Raw genomic sequence first — 23356 nt, 5'->3', positions numbered from 1 at the left:
CGGGTTCTCAAGAGTATAGAATGTTTCCTGGCCACCAGCAGCAAAGCAGGGATGAAATCTGGTTATCAGCAGGGCCGACTTCATCCTGCCCTGTTTGGATCAGGTGCACCAGCTGCTTTAAGATGTTCCCAACATGGAAGGTCTTGCTAGGGCTGATAGAGCCACTTGTTCCATGCCTTCCCATTTTGTGCATGAGAGTCCATTTTTCTCAGATGTCAGCTACATTAGTATTATCACTCTTGTCCAAGGAAGTGGTGTGTGAGCAAGGGCTACAGGATGAGGCCATTATGGGCTAGAAAAACATACTAAGATGTTACTTTAAAAAGCAGAAAGTTTCCTAGGCTCTCCTGAACTTTCTGTTCAGTGTTCAGAAGCTTTTGAGCACTGATGGGAAAACCACTGCTTACAGATTTCTGTCGCAATTGCTTGCTTAATAACACTGGAAAAGTAATTTTTCACATGGATTTCAATTCCTCCTCCTCCTCCTCCTTTAAAAGAGGATTCAGACTTAGGTCATTGGGTTTCTGCAAGACTTAATTAATTAGAGTGATTTGAGAATGAAGGATGCCCTGTCAGTGTCATTTATTCCCCATGCTACTTCTTCTGGGTACTTATTAAATTCAGTGGTTTTGCTTTTAAAGTCAGCATAGCAACATTTTGGAACAACACTAGCCATGTGGTTCTGGCTGGTCAGTAATGAGGAGGGTCAAATTCCAAGTTGGCATGTGTTATTTTCACTCCCATAAATTGTTGGAGGAGCTACTGCTTTTAGTGAAATCCCAGTGAAACCGGATTCACAGCCCAGTATTTTTCTTGCACGCTCTATTAATGATAAATGTTGTGTGAGTATTTTCAGCAACTGAAAGCATCTTTTACACCTACATCCAGGGGGAACGAGCTCCTCGTGTGTGTTGGCAGCCCTGTTGTCCGATACGGGTCTTTACCCGGCACTTTGCTTTTAAGCTCAGGAGCCTTTCTCCTTGCTCTGGAGTTGGCGCAGGTAGAACAGAGTAGAGCAGATGGCTGGGTGTTGGCTAAGTGCTTGCTGATACCCAGCAAATCACTTCTGTAACCGACTGATAGGTTTCAGGCTTTAATTGAGGCTTTCAGGAAAGCGCTCGACAGTGAAAAGCATTCTGCTGAAAAAAGCAGCAGCGTAACCATGGGCAAAGGTTCAGGAGAGCAGAGTTCAGCCCTCTGGGGGATGGCTCCTCTGTTCAGTTATTTATTTATTTTCTGGTACTTTCCCACCATCACTCGGGACTCCTGCAGTGTTGCGTGCGGATTACAGCTCGGTATCTCGGCCTGGAGCAAACCTTTGCACTGAAAACGTGAAGCGGAGACAGATAATTTGGGATTTTCTGCATGGGGTGGGCTCAGCGTGTCTGCAAAGGTGCCGTCCCCTGATGTTCCCCTTGGCCCTGCCCGCTCTGAGCAGCAGCTTTTGCAGGGAGTACAGCTCCTACTTTTTCTCTGATGTACGTCAGCACCATCAGAATTTTAATTTTTAAAGGGCATCTCTACAAGGGAAAGGGAGCCTCTTTTGCTCCTCCCTCCCCAAGCAAGAGCGGATTTGACAGCGAAAGAAAGATATTTGTGGTGGGGTTGTCTGAGCAGCGTCCTGTTGAGCAAGAGGGTTTCCTTCAGCAGTCCCGAGGCTGGAGAAGCTGCTCCTCAAAATCACGTTACAACTTGCCCAAGTCAGGGACAGCCCGGAGCTGCTCAATGCAATAATCCACTGGTCTAACACTTGCGCTACCCCCCCCCCGGCTTTTTATCCAGCTTTGAATTTCATTTCTTCGTATTACAAGACCAAGGAATAAACTTCAGCATGGCAAATGTATCTGTTGAGCTGGCTTTGTTTAGTGTCCTCGATTAGTCAGAAAGGGGTTGCTTCAAGTTACAAAGCTGGCTGGTTGGCTTTGAAATTTGGATTTTCTTTAATGCTGGAGTGGGTCTAACAGAAAGACCCTAAAAAAAGGCACTACATGAGTAAGAGAAATGAAACTCTATGATTCCGGTTTCCTAAAGAGTCCAAGAAATCTATGATGATAGTAGAAGTAATACTGGTGGACCCTCTGTGTCCCAAGGAGCTCAGAAGTAGGAAGATTTTTGCTAAGTTCTGAAATCCCAAACACATTTGATAGAGTCCGCAATGTGTTTTTATGTTCCTTTAGCTTTTCAGTGGCTTAAAATGCACTGAAGGTGTGAACTACTGCCAGTGTGCTTTTGTACTTGCATGAATTTAATTAAAAAGATAATTGGATTGCTTTATCAGCCTTTACATGTCAGCCCGGTGCCACCCTCTTCTCCCCCCTCTAACAACGTTGACAAACCCAAGGCATCTGAAATCCGTGTTTTCCGGCATTGTTCTCTTCTCCCGTGTTTCAGACAGGGTGCAGAGGTGCCGTGTTTTCTGTTGAGCGCGAGATGTGCTGCCCCGGTGGGAAGGAAGCGGCTGATGAGCAGAGCCAGCCGGTTCGGGGGGTTCCCGCAGGGCTGCCTTGTGCCAGCCCAGGGGGAAATGCCGTGTAGCAGCAAAGCTCCAAAACAAAACAAAGCAGACCGACCCGCTGTGGGGTCCTCTGCCTTTGTTACACTGGTGACGTGCAGCCCAAAATGTGCAGCTGAAAATCTGCAAGCTGCATGACACGGATGGTTTTTGTGCTTTCCCTGGAAATACTGCCGAGGGACGTAAGATCCATTTTTAGTGCAAAACCCTGATGTTTTCATGTAAACAGAGAAGTGCCCAGCGCGCGTTGTTTAATGAACCCAAGGATGTATCCAGGCTTCTTGACATCCCTTGGACCAGAGAACCAGATTCAAACACAGAGAGGAGCGGGAGGACATGTGAACGGAACCAAACACTGCGGGGCTGGTGGTTGTTCCTGTCTGACAGCACAGCCCCATCGCTGTCCGTCCCGCTGTCCATCCCCGCTGTCTGTCCCACTGCCCGCCTTGGCAGACCTCTCCCAGTTCCAATGTTCGCTGCGTGGTGTTTTCAGCAGCGGCATTTTAATGCTTGTCATCGTTTCCCTGAGCTTCTAGAGTTTCGTCAAGCCACCTCTGGGGATTTGGGAGGGTGGGTTTTTCTCTAAAGAAATACTATTTATAATACAAACCAGCCTCCATTCCCGTCATTTCTGGCAACATGGCTACCGAGGAGGTAAGAATTGTCTTCTGCTTATCCAGCTGGTCTGTGGATGGGGCAATCAGTGAAATAGCTTTGGCATGGCCAGAAGGAATGGGGGCATGCAGGGGGCGGGGGCAGATGGGATTAGGGAGTCAGGAATGCTTTTCTTGAGAGTAGAAATGCCGTTGCGTGGAAGACTTGGAGACTTTACAAGTTAGTTTCTGTCACAACTGGAGGGTGGCAACACAACTTTTCAGGATCCTTCAAGACAGAAGAAGAACCCTCTGGGTCTGCTGGAATTTTTCACTTGGAAATTGATTTTAATTCATTCTGAATGTGAATTCACCAATTAGCAATGTTGAATAAAGTATCTGTAGCATGATGTTTTGATGGCTTCTCTCACCCTTCCTTGATGACTAACTCCTTTTAAAAGAACCCACAGCTTTGGAAACAGTGCAATACAAGGTATCTGTTACTAACCTGAGGACTAAGGTTTTTGCAAGAGGAGATGGTGGAAAGAAAGATGATCTGGAGTTTAAAAACTTGCTTTAAAATAAAAAAAGGAAGTCACAGTTTCTCATTGTTTCCACATAACAATTTGCTTTAAATGTATGAGGTTTTCTATTTAAATGGTTTAAGTACAACTTTCAGGAAACAGAAAAGGCAAAATTCAAAATACAAAGCAGCCCACTTGACAGCTGCAGGTAGGAAGCACATACCCAGTCAAGGGATTTACTGTGGCATCAGTGCGACCCTTTCATTTTTCTTGCAGAAAAAGATTTACAAGTACAAGAAGGTGCTCAGTAACCCCAGCCGCTGGGACGTGGTGTTGAAGGAGATCCGGACGCTGGTGGACATGGCGCTGACGTCCCCGCTTCAGGATGACTCTATTCATCAAGCACCGCTGGAGATTGTCTCCAAACTGCTCTCCGAGGTATGAGCTCAGCAGCGCTCCTGCAAGACACTGCCAGATTTAGATGAGACACAAACAGTTTGAAGTTTGTGGATGGGTTTTATTTTAATTCGATCTGCAAAAGTTCTGCCTCTGAGTCTGTTCGTGACTTCTGCTGACTCGAGTGGAATTTGTGCTTGCTGGGGAGGAGGAGAATTTGACCCATGTTAGGTAGATTTCTAGAAACAAAACAAAACACATTCCTCTTGAGGCTTTGTTGTTGATTATTTATGGTAAATTTATTATGGGTCTGATTCATGTCTTATTTCAAGCTGGTGGTAAAGCTCCCTTTGACTTCTATTCCATTGGCTTTGTTTCCATGACCGATAATTCTTGTAGCAATATGTACACACCAATAAATTCATTGTGCAGCTATTGTATTATTACCAGTTCTGTCAAAGAAAAAGATTTTCCTTCTTCACTAGCATCTGTCTTCCTTTTATAGCATGTATTTCAAATATTTAACTTTTCACGGACAGGAAATGTAACACCAAGCAGGTTTTTCATGTCTTTGTTCTGATATGCAAAGATTTGTGATAAGTGAAGAAGTTGTTGGCTATTTTTCTTGCAGTAGGCAAAGATCTTAGCAACCCACAACTTAGTAACCTCTGAATGGATCACGCTGCTGAGAAAGCCAAAAGTGAACTCTAGCATAAGTGGTAGCATAGGTGATTTCCAATAAATTTATTGGCTTTTCCTGGTTCCATGTTTGAAGAAGGGATTTCAGGAAAACTGCAGCAATTAGTTTACCACCAAAAAATGATATACAACACCACAACAATAGTTTTATTCGTTTTTGTAGGAACATAGAGCCTGTCTTAAGAAAACATTTCTGAGAAATGTATCCCTACCTTTAATTTTCCAACTGATGGAGACCTACTCAAACTCACTCCTAGTGTCTGCATGCTCAGCATTCATGGCTGGGGTGGCTTGAGTCAAGGTGCTGAGGGAGAAATGGAAACTTGCAGAACCCCTCCTAGCAGATAGAATAATATACTACCTTTGTTGAGAGTTATTTTAATTGGATTAATTTTATTGTGAAACTCAGCAATTGCAGTCTTGAGCCTTTCTGCTTGTGTCTGGTGGTAGCTAAGAGGACTGTGAATGCTGATGTGCCAACTCAGAGTGCTCTTTGCTCATTCATTTCTTCTATTCCACTCTTTCAGAACAACAACTTAACCACTCAAGACCATGAGAGCATTATTGTGGTGAGTACCTTTCTGTCAAAATCTGAGGACAAATCTGTTTTGTTTGATAATGCTTCTATTAATGCTTGCCTCTGCTCCAGTGAAGTAGGGCAAATATGAAAGCGTTTCCACCAACGCTGGTAAACATGGGCAGGATCAAACCCATTTGTTCTACTGTTTTTGGCGAGGTTTTGTCCTTCCTCTTCTCTTGTTTCGTAGATGAGTGACAATAAAGTTTCTTTGTCAACTTATATGGAACAGCACAGCATGTTGAGTGTTAGTGGTCTCCCCAGATGGCCTTCTTACTTGGCTGCGCAGTGCAATGTTCATATCTATATATGTACTTTAAATAGTCAAAAAACATCATTTCCAGATGTGCCCTATAAAACCCTTAAGCTTTGTTGTTTCCTGGGGGGCTAATACTACCAAATAGAGAATGTCTCCATTGCCGATGGTATGTGAGCAAGTGATTGTTTTTGTAAGTGTGGATATGTGTTATGTGTCACTGCAGTTTAACCCCCTGCTTATGTGATTTACAAAAATATCGTCTTCAATTTTTCACTTTTCTGTAGGTTGCATTTGGCTAGACATTGAAACAAGTGAATCAAATGGCAGCTCTTTTCCTGTGCAACAAAATGTAAAATCTCAACAGTTTATCAGAGAGGTGGAACTTGGTTCCTCATGACTCCCTGCCGTTACACAGCTAACCTGTGCTATTCTTAGGAAGCATTGCTAATACTGTGTATATATGTAGTATCTTAAAAATACACAGTGAATTGTTGTGCAGATGGAACCAGCTTTCTTTCTGTAGATGGTGCTGGAACAGATCAGTGTTATAACCGATCTCTTCCCGGTGAGGAAGGGGAAGCATGTGTTGCTGTAACTGGGCAACACGAGACAGCGAGTTTGTGCTTTTAACCACAGCACACATAGGGAAATATGGGCTGCTCTCAGCCTTCCCCGCTGATCACACAGACGGAGCCGTGACCTGCTTGACAACATCTGTTGTGGTTATTCCCTACATTTGGTAAGGACTGGGCCTAAACAATAAAGCTCATTTTTCTTAGGCTGACAGCCAGGTGGTTACATCTCCAGTGCAGGGATCCTCTGACAGCTACCAGCCAGGTGTAAACACCTGGGGATTTTGCAATCTGTGGCTCCTGTGGTTCGACAGGTCCTATAGCAAACACTCCAAAAGGTGGATTCAAGGAACATCTTTAGCTCAGGTGTTGGATGGGCTGCGAGGATGTTTCAGTCTCACTGAACAGTGTCTCAGTCTCTATCAGTGCACCATTGCAGGATGGCACAGGATGATGAACAGAAACTCCATAATCGTTTTGTGTAACTAAAGCAGATCTTTGCAGACATGCTTGGGTTTAATTGTCAAAAGTCACATTAATCTTGACTTGTTTGTGTGTGAAAGTGGCTATTGTGAAACACAGTCATTGCAAGCAGGCTTGCCAGGGCTGGAATCCTTAGGGAGACCAGAGGGAGAGCAAAAAACACAGCAGGCTGCCTTAGTAAAACTCCAGATGCCATCCAGATAAAATATCTGGTGTTCAGTTGCTTAATACAAAATGTCCTAGCTGCGGTGTTTAGCCTTACTTTTAAATGGATACTGGGAATCCCTTTAGCTCAAGACTGGCAAAGCCTGAAGGCACCATGACGTAGAGAGAATTGTTCTAGTACTATTTTCTGATTTACAATGGAAGTAACAACAGCATAAGTTCATTACACCCTCGGTGGCAGGTATGACACATTGGTTTGCATAGCAACAAAGAAGGAATGGTTGATCTCAACTTTCATGGAGTTAGATTGTTGATTTTGATGAATAGAGTCCTCCAAGGTAAGGACATTGCTGTGTTACTTCTAGTGAATTGTTTCTCACAAAAAGAGCCCGAATTCTTTTATAAAGAATGTGTATGTGTGTTTCAGATTTTTCTTTTAGGAAGATGTTATAATTGAAACAGTGAGCCAGATTCATCTTTGCTGTATTACAACCTAAAACAATTGGTCTGCTCCTGTTTTCATTTAAACCATTATAAAAGTTGTACTCTTTTGCTGTGTTTTATGTATTTACACTGGTGTAGCTAAAGGAAAATTTTCCAGAGGATTCATAAGAGAGGTGTGCTTGAGCTTTACACATAAACACACAGCCCACCTCTAATTTCTATTGATGCTTTTGTCCTTCTTTTTAAAATTGAGCTTTTTTTTTTCCAATTAAATATTTCCCTGCAAAATGCTTATTCCAGATGCAGTCCTCTAATAATTTTTTTCTTTCTCTTTTCCTTTTTAAAGGCAATTGCACCTTTGCTGGAAAACAACCATCCTCCTCCTGACCTCTGTGAATTCTTCTGCAAGGTATCAGAACAGTTTTGCTTTCTGCAATCTCATAGTTGTAAACGAGTGTAGCTCTTTGCAGAGGTGGTTGTTCTTTTCTTTGACTCCTTACCTCATGCCCAAATTGATTTCAGTTTTTGATCAACAACCAATGATATTGGAACAGTTAACAGCACCATTATGATAGATAGGTCCTTGTCCTTAGAAAATCAAACTGCACAGTTCCGATACTCTGTGAGTTAAAATCCTCAGACTCAACGCCCCAGTGTGGATACCAGAGATGTCCCACTGCACGTTCTGTTTAGCTAATGCAAAAAATCATTGGAGTCGCTGTGTTCAGATGTGTTGGTAATGTAATGCATAACTCAGCCCTAATGGAATAATGTCACCTGGTAGTGTCAGTGGAAAGATCGTAAGGACCCATCCTCTTTCTTGGTAAATCTGTGCTTGTGATGCATTTTGCATCTTTTTCATAGACTTCTGAGTACTTCAGATTGCGGAACTTCTGGATTTGAAAATGCAGCTTTTCCTTTAGGCCTGCTTGTATTTTAGTTTCAAGTCTGCTTAAATTTACTTACTAATGACTGGGCACACATTTATTAAACATTGTAGATGCTGCCTATAATTCCCATCAGCAGGTTCTTCCTAGAGAAATTAAGTCAGGTTTCAGGAACTCCTCTGACTGTTGCATTTTTATAAGCCAGTCTTAGGGTCATATCTCGCCTTGGACTCAAGGCACCTCTGTTCCTGTGGGTTTTTTTGCCTTTGGTCTCTATCAGAGGTGGGCACCTAATTATCTTTAAATGTGTAGGATGGGCTGTTTATGGTTGTGGGAAGGGAAATGGGACATGGACTTTTCCTCCTTGTAGATACAGAACTGAAATGGGCAACGTGAATGAGAAGGTTCATGTGTCCTCAAAACTGGCCCTGCCTTGAGCGGGGGCTTGGACCACATGACCTTCAAAGGTCCTCCCCAACCTAAATTACTCTGGCCAGTAGATCATGGCTGTGTGTTTTATTCTGTGATGGGAGAGTGGCTTGTTGGTACCCTCGAAGATCCACCACAGGTTTTTAGCTTGGACCCCAAGGAAAGGAGGTTTGTGCCCTTACGCTGCCTGTACCTGCACATATTTTTGTCCTCAACCCCTTGACTTTTAAAACTGTTAGCAAGTTTCAAACAAATTTGACAAAATGGGTAGAAGTCCCAAAAGTACTACATTCCAATGAGTTTTGTGAAGAATAGGGAGTAGAGAAGGAACTTGCGTGGTTCCTGAGCTCCTGTGCTAATCTTCTGTTGGATGACAGCAAGTCCATAGGAGAGAGGAGTGTTACAAGTACCCTCATCCTAGGAAAGATTAATTTACCATCGGATTTTATTAATCTCGGGATAATCCATGCATGGGGTACAATGCCAGAGGAGACCCATCTTCATACTTTCTGCAGCTCACAAAATGACTTGTTGCTCGTTACAGCACTGCCGAGAGCGCCCGCGGTCCATGGTTGTGATCGAGGTGTTCACACCGGTGGTACAGAGGATCCTCAAACACAACATGGTGAGTGCACTTGGGAAGGGAACTTGGTCACTTTGGAGAAGTTCTACAGTGGGACCTTTCGTAATTAGCAGCTGCTCCATTGCCTGCAGTGAGCACAGCATTGCCATATCTGAATCTAACCCCCCAAACTGTGACTATAAAGCAACAGTGTGTTGCTTTATAAATGGAGAACTAATGAGCATTTAGTGGGACTTCGAGAAGCATCTAAGCAAAGCCATGATTTGAGGAACGTTTCTTTTGGCAGCAGTGCCAGCATATGCAGCTCCAGCTCTCTCCCACCTGGCTCTTGGCTCCTTATTTACTCCCCGCATGGCATCCTTGTAGTTTTAATGGTTTAAAATCAATTAAATAACAAAGTCAGTGTTGATTTAGAGCTGAGGCCCCCCAGCTCTCTGGATTTCTGTTTTTTCTTAGACTCACGTCCAATGAGTTCTTACCTAGGTTTCCTGGGTTTACTTATGCTTTTCTGCTATTTTTTTTTTCCTTCTCATTCCAGGAATCGTGTTCTCTGTGATTTTATAATGGTTCTCTCCCAGGCTTTCTCTCTTCTCCTCACAGATCAGCTCCTTGCCAGTGATTGAAATAGGAGACTTCCCTACCGGCTTTGCTCTCCCCACCCATACACCAGATTTTCAGTCCCTCACTCTGAAGATATCCTTACATGATCCATATTCCTTTCCTGAGAGAGGTCTAGGTGTTTAACAGCCCTCTATCCTCTGTGTCATGTTAAGTTTCCTGCTGTGGTTTTAAGCTACATGAAAAAATTTTACTTCACAATGCTGTGGCAAAGAGTTATAAGTACATAAAATATTAAAAGCAATTTAATTGGCTGTGATCAAAGGGAGCTTCTGATAGCTCTGTAGCTACACAATCACCTTCTTTTCATTAACTGATATAATTTCAGAGACCATCCACTATCCTATCTGTAGCATGAACCCAGTAGAAAACAGTTCATATTTCTTATTTTTACAACAGTATTATTATTTAACTCCTTGAGTTTACAGAGCCGTGTAGAAAGCCCAAGATGGCGAAAAGGTCGTATTCCTGGCTCTGTGCCTGTGCTGTGCAGACATGTAAACATTTCTGAATATTCTGTAGTGTTCAATTAAATATTCTGTAAATGTTATTCTTGGATTCCGGACTGATTTTTTTAAAGCATCCAGAGCTCTTGAGGGGTCTCAAATAAAATCTAAATGCATAGTGTAATGCTTGTATTTGGTTAGCTTCAGAGAATTGGGTATATTTACCATACTTAACATTTGCAGATTGAAAATCAACATGTCTGTACCGCAGTGTGTAGTCAGAGAATTTACGGTGTCATATATTAATTGGAGTGGATTTGGGCACTTTACTGCTCTCCAGGGACTTCTGTACTGAATAGTCTTTTAGAGGATGTGTGTGTGTGCATGTAAATAAAGTTACCCTTTAGGAGGGCAGGGTTGTTGGCAATAAACTGCACAACCTTAGGAGGCCCTGTGCAATTCAGGGTGCTCAGACTGAGCTGTGTGTTCCCACCTTTGCCACTAATTTGCTCTTCGATAGGTTTACAAGTTTTGTTCCGCAGTTTCCCACCTCTGAAATGGGGAAAGAGCTCTTCGTTTGTCTATCAGTTTGAAATCTCAAAAGAACGAGGGTATATTTTGTCTTGCTGATGCTACCGGTGCCTTGCAGGACCAGAGGCTGTTGTGTGCGGAGTTGTTTGGGGAGTGCTCAGCAACCCTTCTGTACCTTTGGATTTCGGCTGCTTGTAGGCTCAGCCCAAATGTTGGAACATGAGCACTATAGTTTTTTTTTTTGAAGCAAATATTGGTAATGTGTATTGTTGTGTGTCAGGGCATTGTACTATGTTTAGAGAGAGATTTTATTTCAGAGCAGTCAGCAACAACATCCTCTTTATGATCTCTTGCACTATCGTTCTAACTTCAGTTAGGACACCTACACGGGTTAAAGTATTTCATAAACAAAGTGCGATTGCAAAAGCTATCTTGCAAAGAGTGTCCATGAAATTCAATGACACCAAATGATGCACGAAGCAAACACAGTCTTAGACCATCTCAAGCCAAGTGTATTTACACCTGCCAGAAGGAGCTGTGATAAGTTTAATGATTTTAATTGTAAAACCAACTGTGGAATTACCCACAGTCCCTTTGCTGGGTGAAGTTACCAGGTAGCAACTCAGCACTTAGACATGAAGGAGACGTTTTTATGCTCAGGCTCGTATTCACATTTTTGCTAATTTTCTCTAGCTGTAAAACCTATGAGATGTTAATACAAGTTGTGCTATAGAAGTGCCTGAAGCCAAAATAAGTAACAGAATGTTGTTCAGTGCCTTGGGAGTGTATCTTCCTTTTTGCAGACCGCCAGTTCGTTACCATTGGTGGCATTTCTTTTACATTTCAGTTGCCATTGATTGATTGATTGATTGATTTTTTTTAGGATTATGTTTCTCCTGCAGCCAGCTGCTGGAGGGATGGCTGGGAGGGCTGGTTTGTCCTCAGTGCACCTTGTTCACTTGGAAATTTAGCTGTGTAGTTCTGTAACACCTGTGCAATAAGGTTACACCTGTGTAAATGTGAAGAAATGCTCTGTGGAGTAAAACTCACCAGACAGCAGATTTTACTCCTTTCGCATCTAAAAATAGCAGGTGACGTGGGGAGATGCAGGATTTCGTTAGCAGGTGCCTTTCCCACTGCAGGGTTTGAAGAAAGTAACTGTTGAGCTCGCTTGTAAAATTCACATTGTAGCTGGAGTGAAATCCCTGGAGAAGGAGCTGAGCTTTGGTTTTGCACTTGATCACTTATTGATTGCATGTCAAAAGGGTTTTCTTTAAAACCAAAATAGATAAAGGTGGCACACGTGGAAGTAAAAAATGATTTTTGAGTTGCATTTCTGCAGCTATGAGTGGAAGCAAAAATGGAAACCAAAAATAAAAATGCATTTCAAAATAAAGGTATAAAGTGAAGTGTACAAAAGAAATGTAAGTGCAGGTGGGATTTTTTTTTCATTAAACGCTCAGGGTGGGTATGGGGGAAAGAGGAGAACTGGAAAGCATGTCACCAGTGGGAAGCACACCAGTTCAGCATGCAGTGAGCCTGTGCTCTTGAAGCTGCCAGCAAGTGAAATCAGTTGTGTTTGAGTTGATTTCTTTTGAAAACCCACAGTTTCAATGTACATTGCAGGCATGTTTCACCGTCTTCACTGAATCTCTCCTTTTTGGACAGGATTTTGGGAAGTGCCCTCGGTTGCGGCTGTTTACTCAGGAGTATATTCTGGCTTTGAATGAGCTGAATGCTGGAATGGAGGTGGTGAAGAAGTTTATTCATAGGTCAGTTATAGTTAATTTATGGCATATTTCTTTGTACATGCTTCACTGTGTTACTTCTCCCAGCCTTGCTCACCAATTTACTGACTGTTAAGAGTAGCTGCTGCTTTTTGGTACTGGCAAACAGCAAATAAATTAGAAGAGTCCATGAGACAATGTTCCTGAAGTCTCTCTTGGTTTTTTGTTAACAAATTCTCAAGTATGGCTGGGGTTTTTTGCCTAGTTACACACTGGAAGCCAATAGACTTTGCTGTGTGTTCATTCTTTTTTTTTACATTTAGACCCAGAGCCTTTGCAGAGAGATTCTCATTAACTTTAGACCACGTAATGCTCAGTCGCATGTGAGATTTTGGAGGGACTGTAGAGATACCACGTCAAATACACTGAGGGTGCAGCTTAGCCTTATTCATAAATAAGCCCATTGGGTAGGGATTTACAGGGTTAAACTAACTCTCTTTTATGGCCCTTCTGAAGATACCCCAATGTTGTCTGTCCTGTTCTGGCACCTCGTTCTGTCTGACTGTATTTGACCACAGAAATGTTCCTCACAACAATGTCATCTTGGTTTTTGTTTTTCAGCATGCATGGTCCAACTGGACAGTGCCCCCATCCCAGGGTCCTGCCAAACCTTGTAGCTGTTTGCTTAGCAGCCATTTATTCGTGTTATGAGGAATTTATCAACAGGTCAGTACTAATTCCCAGTTGACCACGTTACTCACTTCCAAACCCGTGGATCTCTAAACAAGATCAGTGTGAGCATGGGTGTGGGTACATGAGAGCTTGTCTTTGTTCTTGTTCTGCTCACTGCTAGTGTTATATGTGGGACTTCTGGTCAATCACACGCATGTTTTTATATATATGTGACTGTATTTGTTACACTGTGTGTGCTCGGAAACCTGAAAGATGCACATGAGGGGTGTGTTACACTCAAAGCAAAGGAAATGGTGAGATCTTGAAGACGGGTTTATGTGTACATGTCTGTGTATCTACCGTTTGAATCTGAGCTGGTTTCACAATGCTGTCTCCATGATGGTGAAGAATTGGATTCCCGACTTATTGCAAAATAGATGCTGCAGTTTTTGACACCAGCCAGTTTCCAGTAGACGCTGAGGGTTCTCTTCTGCTATGTTTCCTGTTTGTTTATGCTTGTCTGACTTTCCTCATGGTAGAACATGGACAGAGCTTGCTTAGTGTCCCAACAAAAATTCCAGACGCGAGGGCTGCAGACAAATGTCTGGGCATGTACTGTAGCCAGATACAAACTTGGGCATGGATTCTGTTACAGCTTTGCACAACTTGGATGGGAAAGTTCACCTTTATACGAAACTGGCATGTCAATTAGAGTCATTAAAAGCTTGAGTCTTTGTAGAGTAGGGGGTACAGAACCATCCTGTTGGAGCCTTTTAATGTTTTTTAATTGATTTCAGTAATCCGATTCCATGGGGGAAAGCAATCTGGTGGGCTGGGGCGAAATGCAGTGGGAAATTGCAAAATATCTTGGCTTCTCAGTGTTGCACTATCTCTCCTGCTCTCATGTCTGGCTATTGAAATTATTTGTTCATTTTTAAAATTCAGTCGAGACAATTCACCAAGCCTGAAGGAAATTCGGAATGGCTGCCAGCAGCAATGTGACCGAAAGCCTAATCTCCCCCTCCGCCTTCTGCACACAAGTCCTGACCTGGTCTCTCAAGAGGCCACTTTGACTGAATCCCGTCTCAAACCAGTTATTGTCACTTCCAATGAGATCCACGTGGAAGTGGAGCGCAACAACACAGCTAATCAGAAGATGACGGCCAACGTTGGCAATGACAGCGAGCCCAACCTGATTGACTGCTTGATGGTCAGTCCTACCTGCAGCACCATGAGCATTGAGCTGAGCGCCCAGGCAGACAGGATCCTTGGTTGTTATGTTGAAATACTCAAGATGCTGTGAGTAATTATTTTAAATGGCTTTTTCCAACAATGTCATCTTAACAATGGGGGGCTTTTTTCACAGGCCTGTTGTCTTCAACATCTGTGGCCAGCAAGAACATGGTTATAAATCTAACTCCAGCTCTAGAGAGTCCACCCTTTGAAAGACACATCTGGCACTGCCAATATGTTCTAAAAATAGCATTAGGAAGATGAAAACGGAAATCTTCTTTGTACAGCGAGCCTCAGGCATGTTACAGAAGACAGGATGTTTTTGCCAGTGGTTTCTGTTTTGTTCTTGCCCACCAAAAAAAAAAAATAAATCCAATTATCTGCCCCAGGGCTCTCGGGATGGCCTGAGACAGGTTTAGAACAGACAGGTCTGTGCCAGGCTCGGTGCCGGTGCAGTGACAGGCAGCGCTGCTCCCCTGGCTCCAGCAGGACTTGGGTGAGGTCCGTGTCTTTCGCTTAGGTGTTCTCCCTTCACACGTTTGTAGAAGTTTTATAACCAGCTGAGATTTATTTGTATTAGAGTGTAGCGTCTATTTGTCAACCAGTTGCTTTGGTCCAGCAGACCTGTATTAGTGAACGAACGCTCAAATAGCCTGTACAAAATGATGGCCCCGTGGTTTCCTGGGAGGCAAATCCTCGGAAAATCTTCAAGAGGAATATAAGAGAAAAAGTTCTTCAGGAAAAGCTTGGTTTGCTCCTGGATAAATAAATGGAGTGACACAAAAGGTGGACTATGGAGTGGAAGCTTCTGATAGAAGTGCAGTAAAACAATCCAAAACAACTTCGTTGACTTGGACAGCCGGCTCTGCTAGTGTGTTGCAGTATGTCTTCGGGCAAACTGTAATGTCTCTGCATTAATTAAACAATGCAAGGCTTAATGAAGTAATAGTTGAGTTTTTTGGAATACAAGATGCAGTGGATTAAATTTGGGCTCTGCTGTAGACCACGAGCATGTGGCTGCAGTGAAGTCAAATGCAAATCTGGGTGTACACTCTTGAGGAATTAAATGAAATCCAACTGCCGTGATGGAGGATTTTGTGAAAGTTTTCTCCCGCGTTTCTATTTTTTTCAAAATATATCATACCAATTTGCAGCATAATTCTTCCACTCACTGCAGAGCTGGCTTGCAAATACATTCACAAGCCACACTCAGAACTGGAGACAGAACAGGCGAACTCAAGATACTGTTCCCATTAGATTCTTGAGCAGGAAGTTGCTAAAGGTTAATTTTATTTCTTTTTATTCCCCTGCCGTAGCTGCTTCTGCCTTTAAAAATGTTTGCATTAAAAGAGCACAGCATCTGACTTCGCTTCATCTGGTGGCTTCTAAGTCTCCATGCAGCCAGGTGCTATGTTAAACACATCGTGTATTTATTCCTGTGCCCTTGACTTTAGATGTTTTCCATAAACACTGTGGACTCGGTCCTGATGCTGGCTCGGATGCTGACTCACTAAGCATTGACGGTTTTGGTTTCATCATGCAGCTGACACACACTTATAAACAGATTCATAAATGTGCATGTTCTTCCTCAGTCTCCGCAAATTTTAAACATTTGATATGCCAGCTCTCTGTTCCCATAGAATTTTCTACACAAAGAACACTTATTTCACTCCATACCTCAAAATAATGTATTTTTTGGTGTGTTTTCTGTCTTTTTAAAAGTCAAACTCTTCAACAGCAGCAGTGGATGTGCCTAGCGAAGGGCTAGCGATACTGCAAAATTGGTGCAACCTCAAGGTTGCCTTGCCAGAGTCCACATCCTGCTTGAGGAATCAAAACCTGTGAGAATATAAGATGTTTTCAAAGGCAGAGCCAGATTTGGGTTCCCTTCAGTTCCTATTAATCCCTTGATTTTTTGGGGGGACCTGAAAATATTAATGCTCCTGATTCTGCCACTGCTTTACCAGGAGGTTTTAAATAAGCCACTTATTTTGTGCCTCGGTTTCCTTATCTGTAAAGTACAGGTAAAGATTTAGAATGTTGTTTTTTAAACTCTGAAACCAGTGATGGAAAAGCATTGTAGAGAGGCCAGTAGATATTAACAAGTTGCAAGATGATGCTGTTATAAAGCTGATCCTTGCCAACTCAGACTCTTCTTGAACAAAAACTTTCTGATGCACTAAATACTATTACTGTACTTTGAAAAACTGAGAATATGAAGACAGACAGTTGAAGAACATGCCAGTAGGAAGAAAACATTAATTATAAATCAACTGCTATCCAGGAGTTGAGCTCGCAGCGAGCAGTCACTAAAGTAATGTTCTTATTAATAACGGTGTTAAGCCAAACATAAATAAGTTGCTTAGCATTGAATTTAATTGTTCTTTTAGGTGTCTGACTCAATATCATCATCAAAACAAGAGAGTCACCAGCAGTGATACCTTTTTTACATAATTAACTTAGGACAGCAGGGAGTAATTTATTTAGGCAGATTTTAATTCTTGACAGTCTAGCAAATAAGGATTCTTATCAGTATCTTCAGCAGAGGACATTTTATTATTCACTTAACTCCTACACAATACTTAATTTTTTTGGGGAAAAAAAGCACTTCTAATATTGATAAAAATGTAGCAGCAATTATTTAATAATCACAGTAATATCTCACTTTTTGCACAGAGGGCTAAATGTGCAAATTAGAAAGTTCATCTCTGTGGCTGTTAGAGCACCGTGAACATCTTTGACCCTTCTTCTAATGCAGTTTAGTAACAGAATACAACTATTGCGTGATGAAAGAAAACAGAAAATTGTGGTTTTAAAGGTACTGGCAGATGATCCAAAGCCTGGGCGGATTTTAAAGCAGATACAGTCTCTAGTGGAACGTGGTATTTTTGTCCTGCACTCAAAAGTGGATCAAACTTCTGTGTCAATATTCTCTAATGCATGTGGACTCTGATAGTGGTATTGATGCCAGTCAGTGCCTCCCAAATGCTACAAGTCTTAAACTGGTGTGTAGAAAATGCACTAAGTTAATTGAAATCTTTCTTTTCATCATACTAAATTAGGAGCTCTGAGAGCTGCTTAGCATTGCCCAGCTCCTGCCTGCATGTTAATGTTCCCATGGATTAGAGAATTTCTTGTACAGCCAAACTTGTTCTTGAACAGCACTACTGCGGTTAGAGAACTTGGCAGTAAAAAGGACTGTGTGTCCTCTTCCTTGGACTGGGCAGCTTCATAGTCTGCGTGTCACCTGAAGGATGCCACCAATTCCCCTGGAAACACCCGGCATGGGGGGACAACACTTAAACTGTGCCTGTAGTGGCATCCAGACCAACAAACAGCAAACTAACCCGGCTGCAGGAACAGACACCTCGCAGGGAGGCTGCGGCTGCGATGATGTTGTATCGTCAGCTGTCAGCCTTTGTCTGTGTTATTTTTTGTTTCCATGGCTGCCTGTAGTGGCAAGAGTCCTTCAGGTGCGCAAACACTTGCACACCTCTCTGGGGACTGTGTGACCAGGGCAGAGTCGGGTCCTTTGGGCAGATTTGTGCTGCTGTTTCCTGACGCTGCCAGGCCAGCCAGGGCAGCACCTTTCAAGGCCCTTTCAGTGGCGCTCAATTTTCTTCTTTCAAAAAAAACAAGCAAGCCCAGCTCGAATGAAGGCTGAATGTGAAAAGACTCCTGAGCGTTTTGCAGAGAGCAGGTTTGTGCCTGATATGATAAGGGGTCTGATGGGGCTTTTTCTCAGCCTGCCCTGGAACCCTGAGCTGAACCTTGTGTCATACAATTCAGAGGAGTTAGACCTTGAGCCAGGGAAAAAAGGGATAAGGTACATGTATAGGAGGCTTGGTCATCTTATCTGATATCAGAGGAATTACCTAAAAGATTTTTGATCTTGTCAGGCTGCTCAGTCTGGAGGAACAAGCTGCTTCCAAGTAGTTGCTTCTGGTCTTTTTACTATCCTCTAAAAACAGAGGACTCGGGGCTCGCCGTCTCTCGGTGGTACGACCAACAGCTTTCCAAACGCAAGCACCCACTGGAGCTTCCCCTGCCTTCTCCGCATTCCCCGATAGGTCACTGGCATGCTCTGAATATCCCAAGTGGATTCTCTTATGTCATGTTTATCAGGGTTGCCCTGGGCTGCTAATATGTTTTGGATTGTTTGTCCTATACATGACATATGGGCAGGTTTTCATTTTGGTGAAAGGTGATCCCAGGGAAGGAAAATGTATTATGTTGGCAGGCCAATAGCGACGAAGGCTCAAAGGCAAAGTCACTGCAGTTGGGGATCATTTAATAATTATGGTGGGCCAATCCCCTAAAAACGGTTTCTGGGTAAGTAAAGCTGTGTGCAGTGGCAGGGGACTGCTCCGACAGCCGGCACCCCATAGCACCCTGAGCCCAGCCGGAGCATGCTTAGAACCCATAGATCGGGCTGCAGGTCGGCTGTTATGCTACTCACCTCTAATTGCAAATCCTGCAAAAATCAGAGCCAGTGAGTACATCAGGGAGTCTTTCTCCCCCTCTGGTTTTATAAGGCCAGTCCTGAGATTTAAGCTGTGTGATGAGCTTGAGGGTTCAGGCTTTGAAGAGCTCAGAAGGGAGTTTGTCACAAGCCCTGTCCCGAGCTCTCCCGGCAGCTTTGCGCCACCTCCTCCTCTTTGTCTGGCTCATCCTGGTGGTTGTTAACTGCAGCCACGGCTAATCCATCTCCCTTCCTTTCCTTGCTTCAAACACTCCTGTCCTGTGTTAGAGCTTTGAATGGACCGGGAGGGGGAAAAAAGGCAACAGTCTGAAATGAAAGATGAACTCAGATGAGATGAGCACAGACAGAAGGAAAATGTTTTTGAAAAGGGAATGGGTGGGAGGAGGAGAAACACCGTAGGCTTTTAATAAGCAGTTTAGTTTTATTCTTGTGATGTGTTTGTTTTGTGTTTCCTAGCTCAGATTGAAGGGATTACAGGTTGTATTGGTTTTATGTTCAGGTCCTACTCATGTGACCAAATTCCATATATTTCATAGGAGGTGGTTTGCTCCCTTTGTTCTCCTCCTAGGAAAACAGGCTGTGGTTTATTTTCACTGCCCTCTCACAGACCTGCTCTGCAAATGGATGCAGTACGTAATCTGCAGCTTCAAGAAAAGTCAGAGTGATATTGTCCAATTCTGTCTGCAGCGTTTCACTTGGTGTTAGACTATTACAAAGCAGCTTTTCTCTTCCTTTTGTAATTTCCTTTGAAGATCAGCTGTGAAAAATTGATTGGTTCACATTATTACTAATCACAACTCTCTAGGGTGCTCAAGGAGGAATTTTAGTGGTGTAGCACTTCACCTGGGATGTCACGGGAACTAAGCCTCCAGGTGGGTCTCAGCTTTTAATGTTCTGTGAGGGAAGATTTGTAGGTGCTTTATCCCATGTGATGTGAAACAGCTTTAATACCTTTGAATTTCCTACCTCAGCATTTTGACTTTTGGGTCTCTTCAGCTCAAAAATCTGCTCTTAAAGTTGTTTGCATCTAGCAATAAAAGTGTCATTTTTAGAGTAAAATCAGCTAGTGCTTTAGAGGACAGCGCTGCAGGACTGCCTGATTTTGGGGTGTAAATGGTAAGAGGAGGAGCACACATCATCTTGAGCACAGAGATGGATGTTTGAGCAGAGATGTGGTGCCAGCTCGAAGACAGAATGATTCTTGTGGCCTGGGCTGTGTTCTTACACCTATAGACACATCAAAGCCCAGAAACCTGTTGCACTTCTGGCTGCAGCTGTAGATCCATTACATCATCTGTCTCCTACAGAGACCTGTTAGATGAACAAGAGACTTTCAGATTAATCTGAACACAGGTTGGAGTTCTGTGTGTCACTGACCCGTTTGATTTGTTGGTAGGTCAGAAACAACAAATAATCTTGTAGGGAGCCTTAATTAATCAAAGCTTTGTGAAAAGAACCCAGAGGGCTCATCTTAGAGCTGCTGTGTCAGAGGTTTCCTTGACTTATTTCAGTTTATGTGCCAAGCCCCGTCCTCAGGTGTTTTCGATACTCGCTTTACACAGGCAAAGTGGAAAACAACCCCTTGTAATGAAGTCCTGCTTCATGTCTTACTGTTCTGAGGCACTAAACAAAGTTGATCATCTTCCTTATTTGTTTAGTGTCTAAGCAGGTGAGGGTTTTTTTGTCTCTGGAAAGAACTTTGTAAATGGGTGATCGCTGAGTGCTCTATGTGTCATGCACTCATGCTCATTTGAGGTTAGTGTGACACCCCTTATCTCAGAGTTGCTCCTAATTTAAACCAGAGAACAGAATTTTTGATGGAGGAGAAAATTTGGCTCAGTGGCTTCTAGCACAACTGGCATGGGCATGAGGTTTCTTTTTTGGATTACTGTGGCTTCACATGCACAATGCTTTAAGCCTCAAATGCTAAAAGATAACAAGAGGAAAATAAACAAGTTGTATTTATTAGGGGACATTGCCAGGACTCTCAAATGTTTTTTGTTTGGTGTTTTAAAGAGAACTAGCACTGAGATTTTTGCCAGGCCAGTGCCACCTCAGTTGCTAACTGGCTGTCTTTAGGCCTTGTATCAAAGTGCTTTCATGGTTATTTAACAACTGCAGGTGGAAGAAGAGCTACTAACCCATCCCACATTGCTTTTTTACACACTCACCTGGTTTTTAGTATGTTAAGCTGCTGTCAGATCACAGTAGTTATTGTGGCTTGGTTATTTGCATAAGATATTATATATATTGGTTACTTGCATTAGATATTATATTTATCGGTTGCTTGCATGAGATATTATATATATTGGTAACCTGAACTCATACTGCTCTTGGACAAGTGATAATTGCCTCTCTGGTTGATTTTTACATTATTATCCCTACAGTTTCTCTGCCTGTTGCTTCTTAAGAGTACTCTGCTCATGCGCATGAGCTTTCTGTCCATAAACAGGTCTTTGTGGACTGTCCAGCATTGTGTATTACTAGATTAGGGAAATATTTGTTTCATGTGGTTCAAAAACTGGATGAGACTTTTGGAATTGCATCCATCTCCAGTTTCTCTGGGCTAGAACCTTCTCTTTGCAAAAAGTGCATTATTTTGGAACGGTTCCTGTGCACATGTTGTCTGTTTCTAATGCTATCAGTAGACACTGTCCATCTGAGAACATTACACTTCGTTCCTTCCTACGGAAACACCGCGCTTTTGTGCCAAGTTTGCAGTGAGCTGCAGCCAGTAATGTGGCTTTTGAAAGTGAAATCCAAAGGGTAACAGCAGTCAGAGGAGATGGTTCGCTCTCGCACATTGTTTTCTACAGACATCCCAAGGTGTTTAACCTCATATGAGATTTACTCTGGTTACTTCTGTCTGTACTCATTGGTACTAATTGGAGTGAGAGTGGCCCAGAAGGCAGTGGTGGGATCTGGGCTTTGGCTGGTGGGTTCCACACCCAGTTTTGGTGCTAACTTAACCAAATTCTCTTTATCTTCTCTGTTCTTCATCCATTTTACGATGATCGTATCCTCTGTGCAGTGCATTGGAAGGGCAGTTAATTAGCACTAACTAACCACTGAATGTTTGAGATCATTTGAAGGAGAGGGGTGGCGGTGTGCCAAGTGCCGTTCCTCACCAGAAGCGGTACCTGCTTCCCCAGGTGTGCACGAGCAGCTGGCGTTTTGCAGGTGGATTGAGCTGATATGCTGGCAGGTTGGTTTGCACTGACCAGTGCATGCCGTAAAGCAAAATATCCTCTTTATCCTAGTTCACATGAGCATCCCCTTATGGATGGCTCCTTGTAGAAGGACATTGACGGCAGAGACAACACCAAAAGGCATCAGCTGGGAGCTGTGGTGCTAAAGCAAGAAAGGAGACACTTGTTACTGGGTCTGCTGGCCTGAGCTCTCTGCTGTGGTTGTCCTCATTTGTCCTCTTTCACTCTTAGTTTGACGGTGCTTCTTTCTGTAGCCTCTTCCCTCTTAAGCTACAGACTTTGTACTGTTTGAACTGACCCATTGCTTTGTGCCAAGGTCACAAATGGATAGGGGAGGTGTTTTTGTTTTTACAAATGGGCTTATGTCTTTTAGCAAAATAGAAAAAAGAATCCAATTAAATGCAGAGCAGAGCTGTAAATAGCAATGGCCTGGTAATTGCTGTAGCAACTTAAATGAAAGTATTACTTAGTGATTAAATGTCAACAGGTTTCATAAACAGCAAATGTCTTTAAGTTGGCATGAAGAAGGCCTTTCTGGAGGTCATTGTAAATACCAGATTTATTGTGCCTCATTGGAGAATGTGCTGAAAATGGTAAGGGAAATGTCACTGTAGATCTTCAGAGTGTCTCAGTAGAAGAGAAGGGTTGTTGGTGCCTGCAGTAAAAAGCTTTTAACTCCTTGAACTAACTGTTGACAAACCACATTTAATACTTGGTAACATATTAATAAAATGTTGATTTTTCAGGTCAGACTATGATGACTGGAGACCAGCCCTGGCCAGCTTGCTTCAACCTATCCCATTTCCCAAGGAGTAAGTTTGTGCTGCTTTACTATCTACTGGGTTATTCTTGTTACTGCTGTTTTATGGTGAAATATAATGTCAAGTAAAAGCTGATGATAACAGGAGCTTTGTGTCTCTACTATTGATATAGAATCTAGAGTTGATTTTGGCTGATGCAGAGGGACGTGAAGACTTTATTGTCTTTCCCCATTTCTCTAAGATGCTCCTGAAAAGAAAAATGGTGAACTAGAGACAGGCAGACAGGAAAAGGAGGAAAACTGATGAGGGGGAGAGTAAAGTAAGAGCTTTAGAGGAGGACGATGCTTCACTGGTGTCACAGAGACTCTTATCATTTGTATTTTGCATTAAAAGAAGAAGCTGCCCTACAGATCAGCCAAGCTCCCTCGGAAACCTATTAATGAACAGTAGTGTTTATAAAATGCAGACCTCCGCGGACAGGCATTACAACCTACAATTGTACAATTTGCTAGCTTATCAGATCCCCTAATGACCTGATGTCTTGAATTGGAGA

The 23356-nt window shown here is 42.8% G+C and overlaps 1 protein-coding gene across 1 annotated transcript in view; it reads left to right on the top strand.

The window, feature by feature from the left end:
* CMIP (c-Maf inducing protein) overlaps window positions 1-23356 on the top strand; it is a 130443-nt gene that overhangs the window by 92394 nt on the left and 14693 nt on the right. The window contains exons 4-11 of the mRNA XM_080352146.1: window positions 3906-4067; window positions 5252-5293; window positions 7571-7633; window positions 9085-9165; window positions 12387-12490; window positions 13067-13171; window positions 14063-14416; window positions 22789-22854. Of these exons, the coding sequence (XP_080208272.1) occupies window positions 3906-4067; window positions 5252-5293; window positions 7571-7633; window positions 9085-9165; window positions 12387-12490; window positions 13067-13171; window positions 14063-14416; window positions 22789-22854 (977 nt within the window). The remainder of the gene's footprint in view (window positions 1-3905; window positions 4068-5251; window positions 5294-7570; window positions 7634-9084; window positions 9166-12386; window positions 12491-13066; window positions 13172-14062; window positions 14417-22788; window positions 22855-23356) is intronic.

Source organism: Nesoenas mayeri (assembly GCF_963082525.1).
Source record: "Nesoenas mayeri genome assembly, chromosome: 12".
Taxonomy (NCBI): domain Eukaryota; kingdom Metazoa; phylum Chordata; class Aves; order Columbiformes; family Columbidae; genus Nesoenas; species Nesoenas mayeri.
This window is presented reverse-complemented; position numbering and strand designations above follow the sequence as displayed.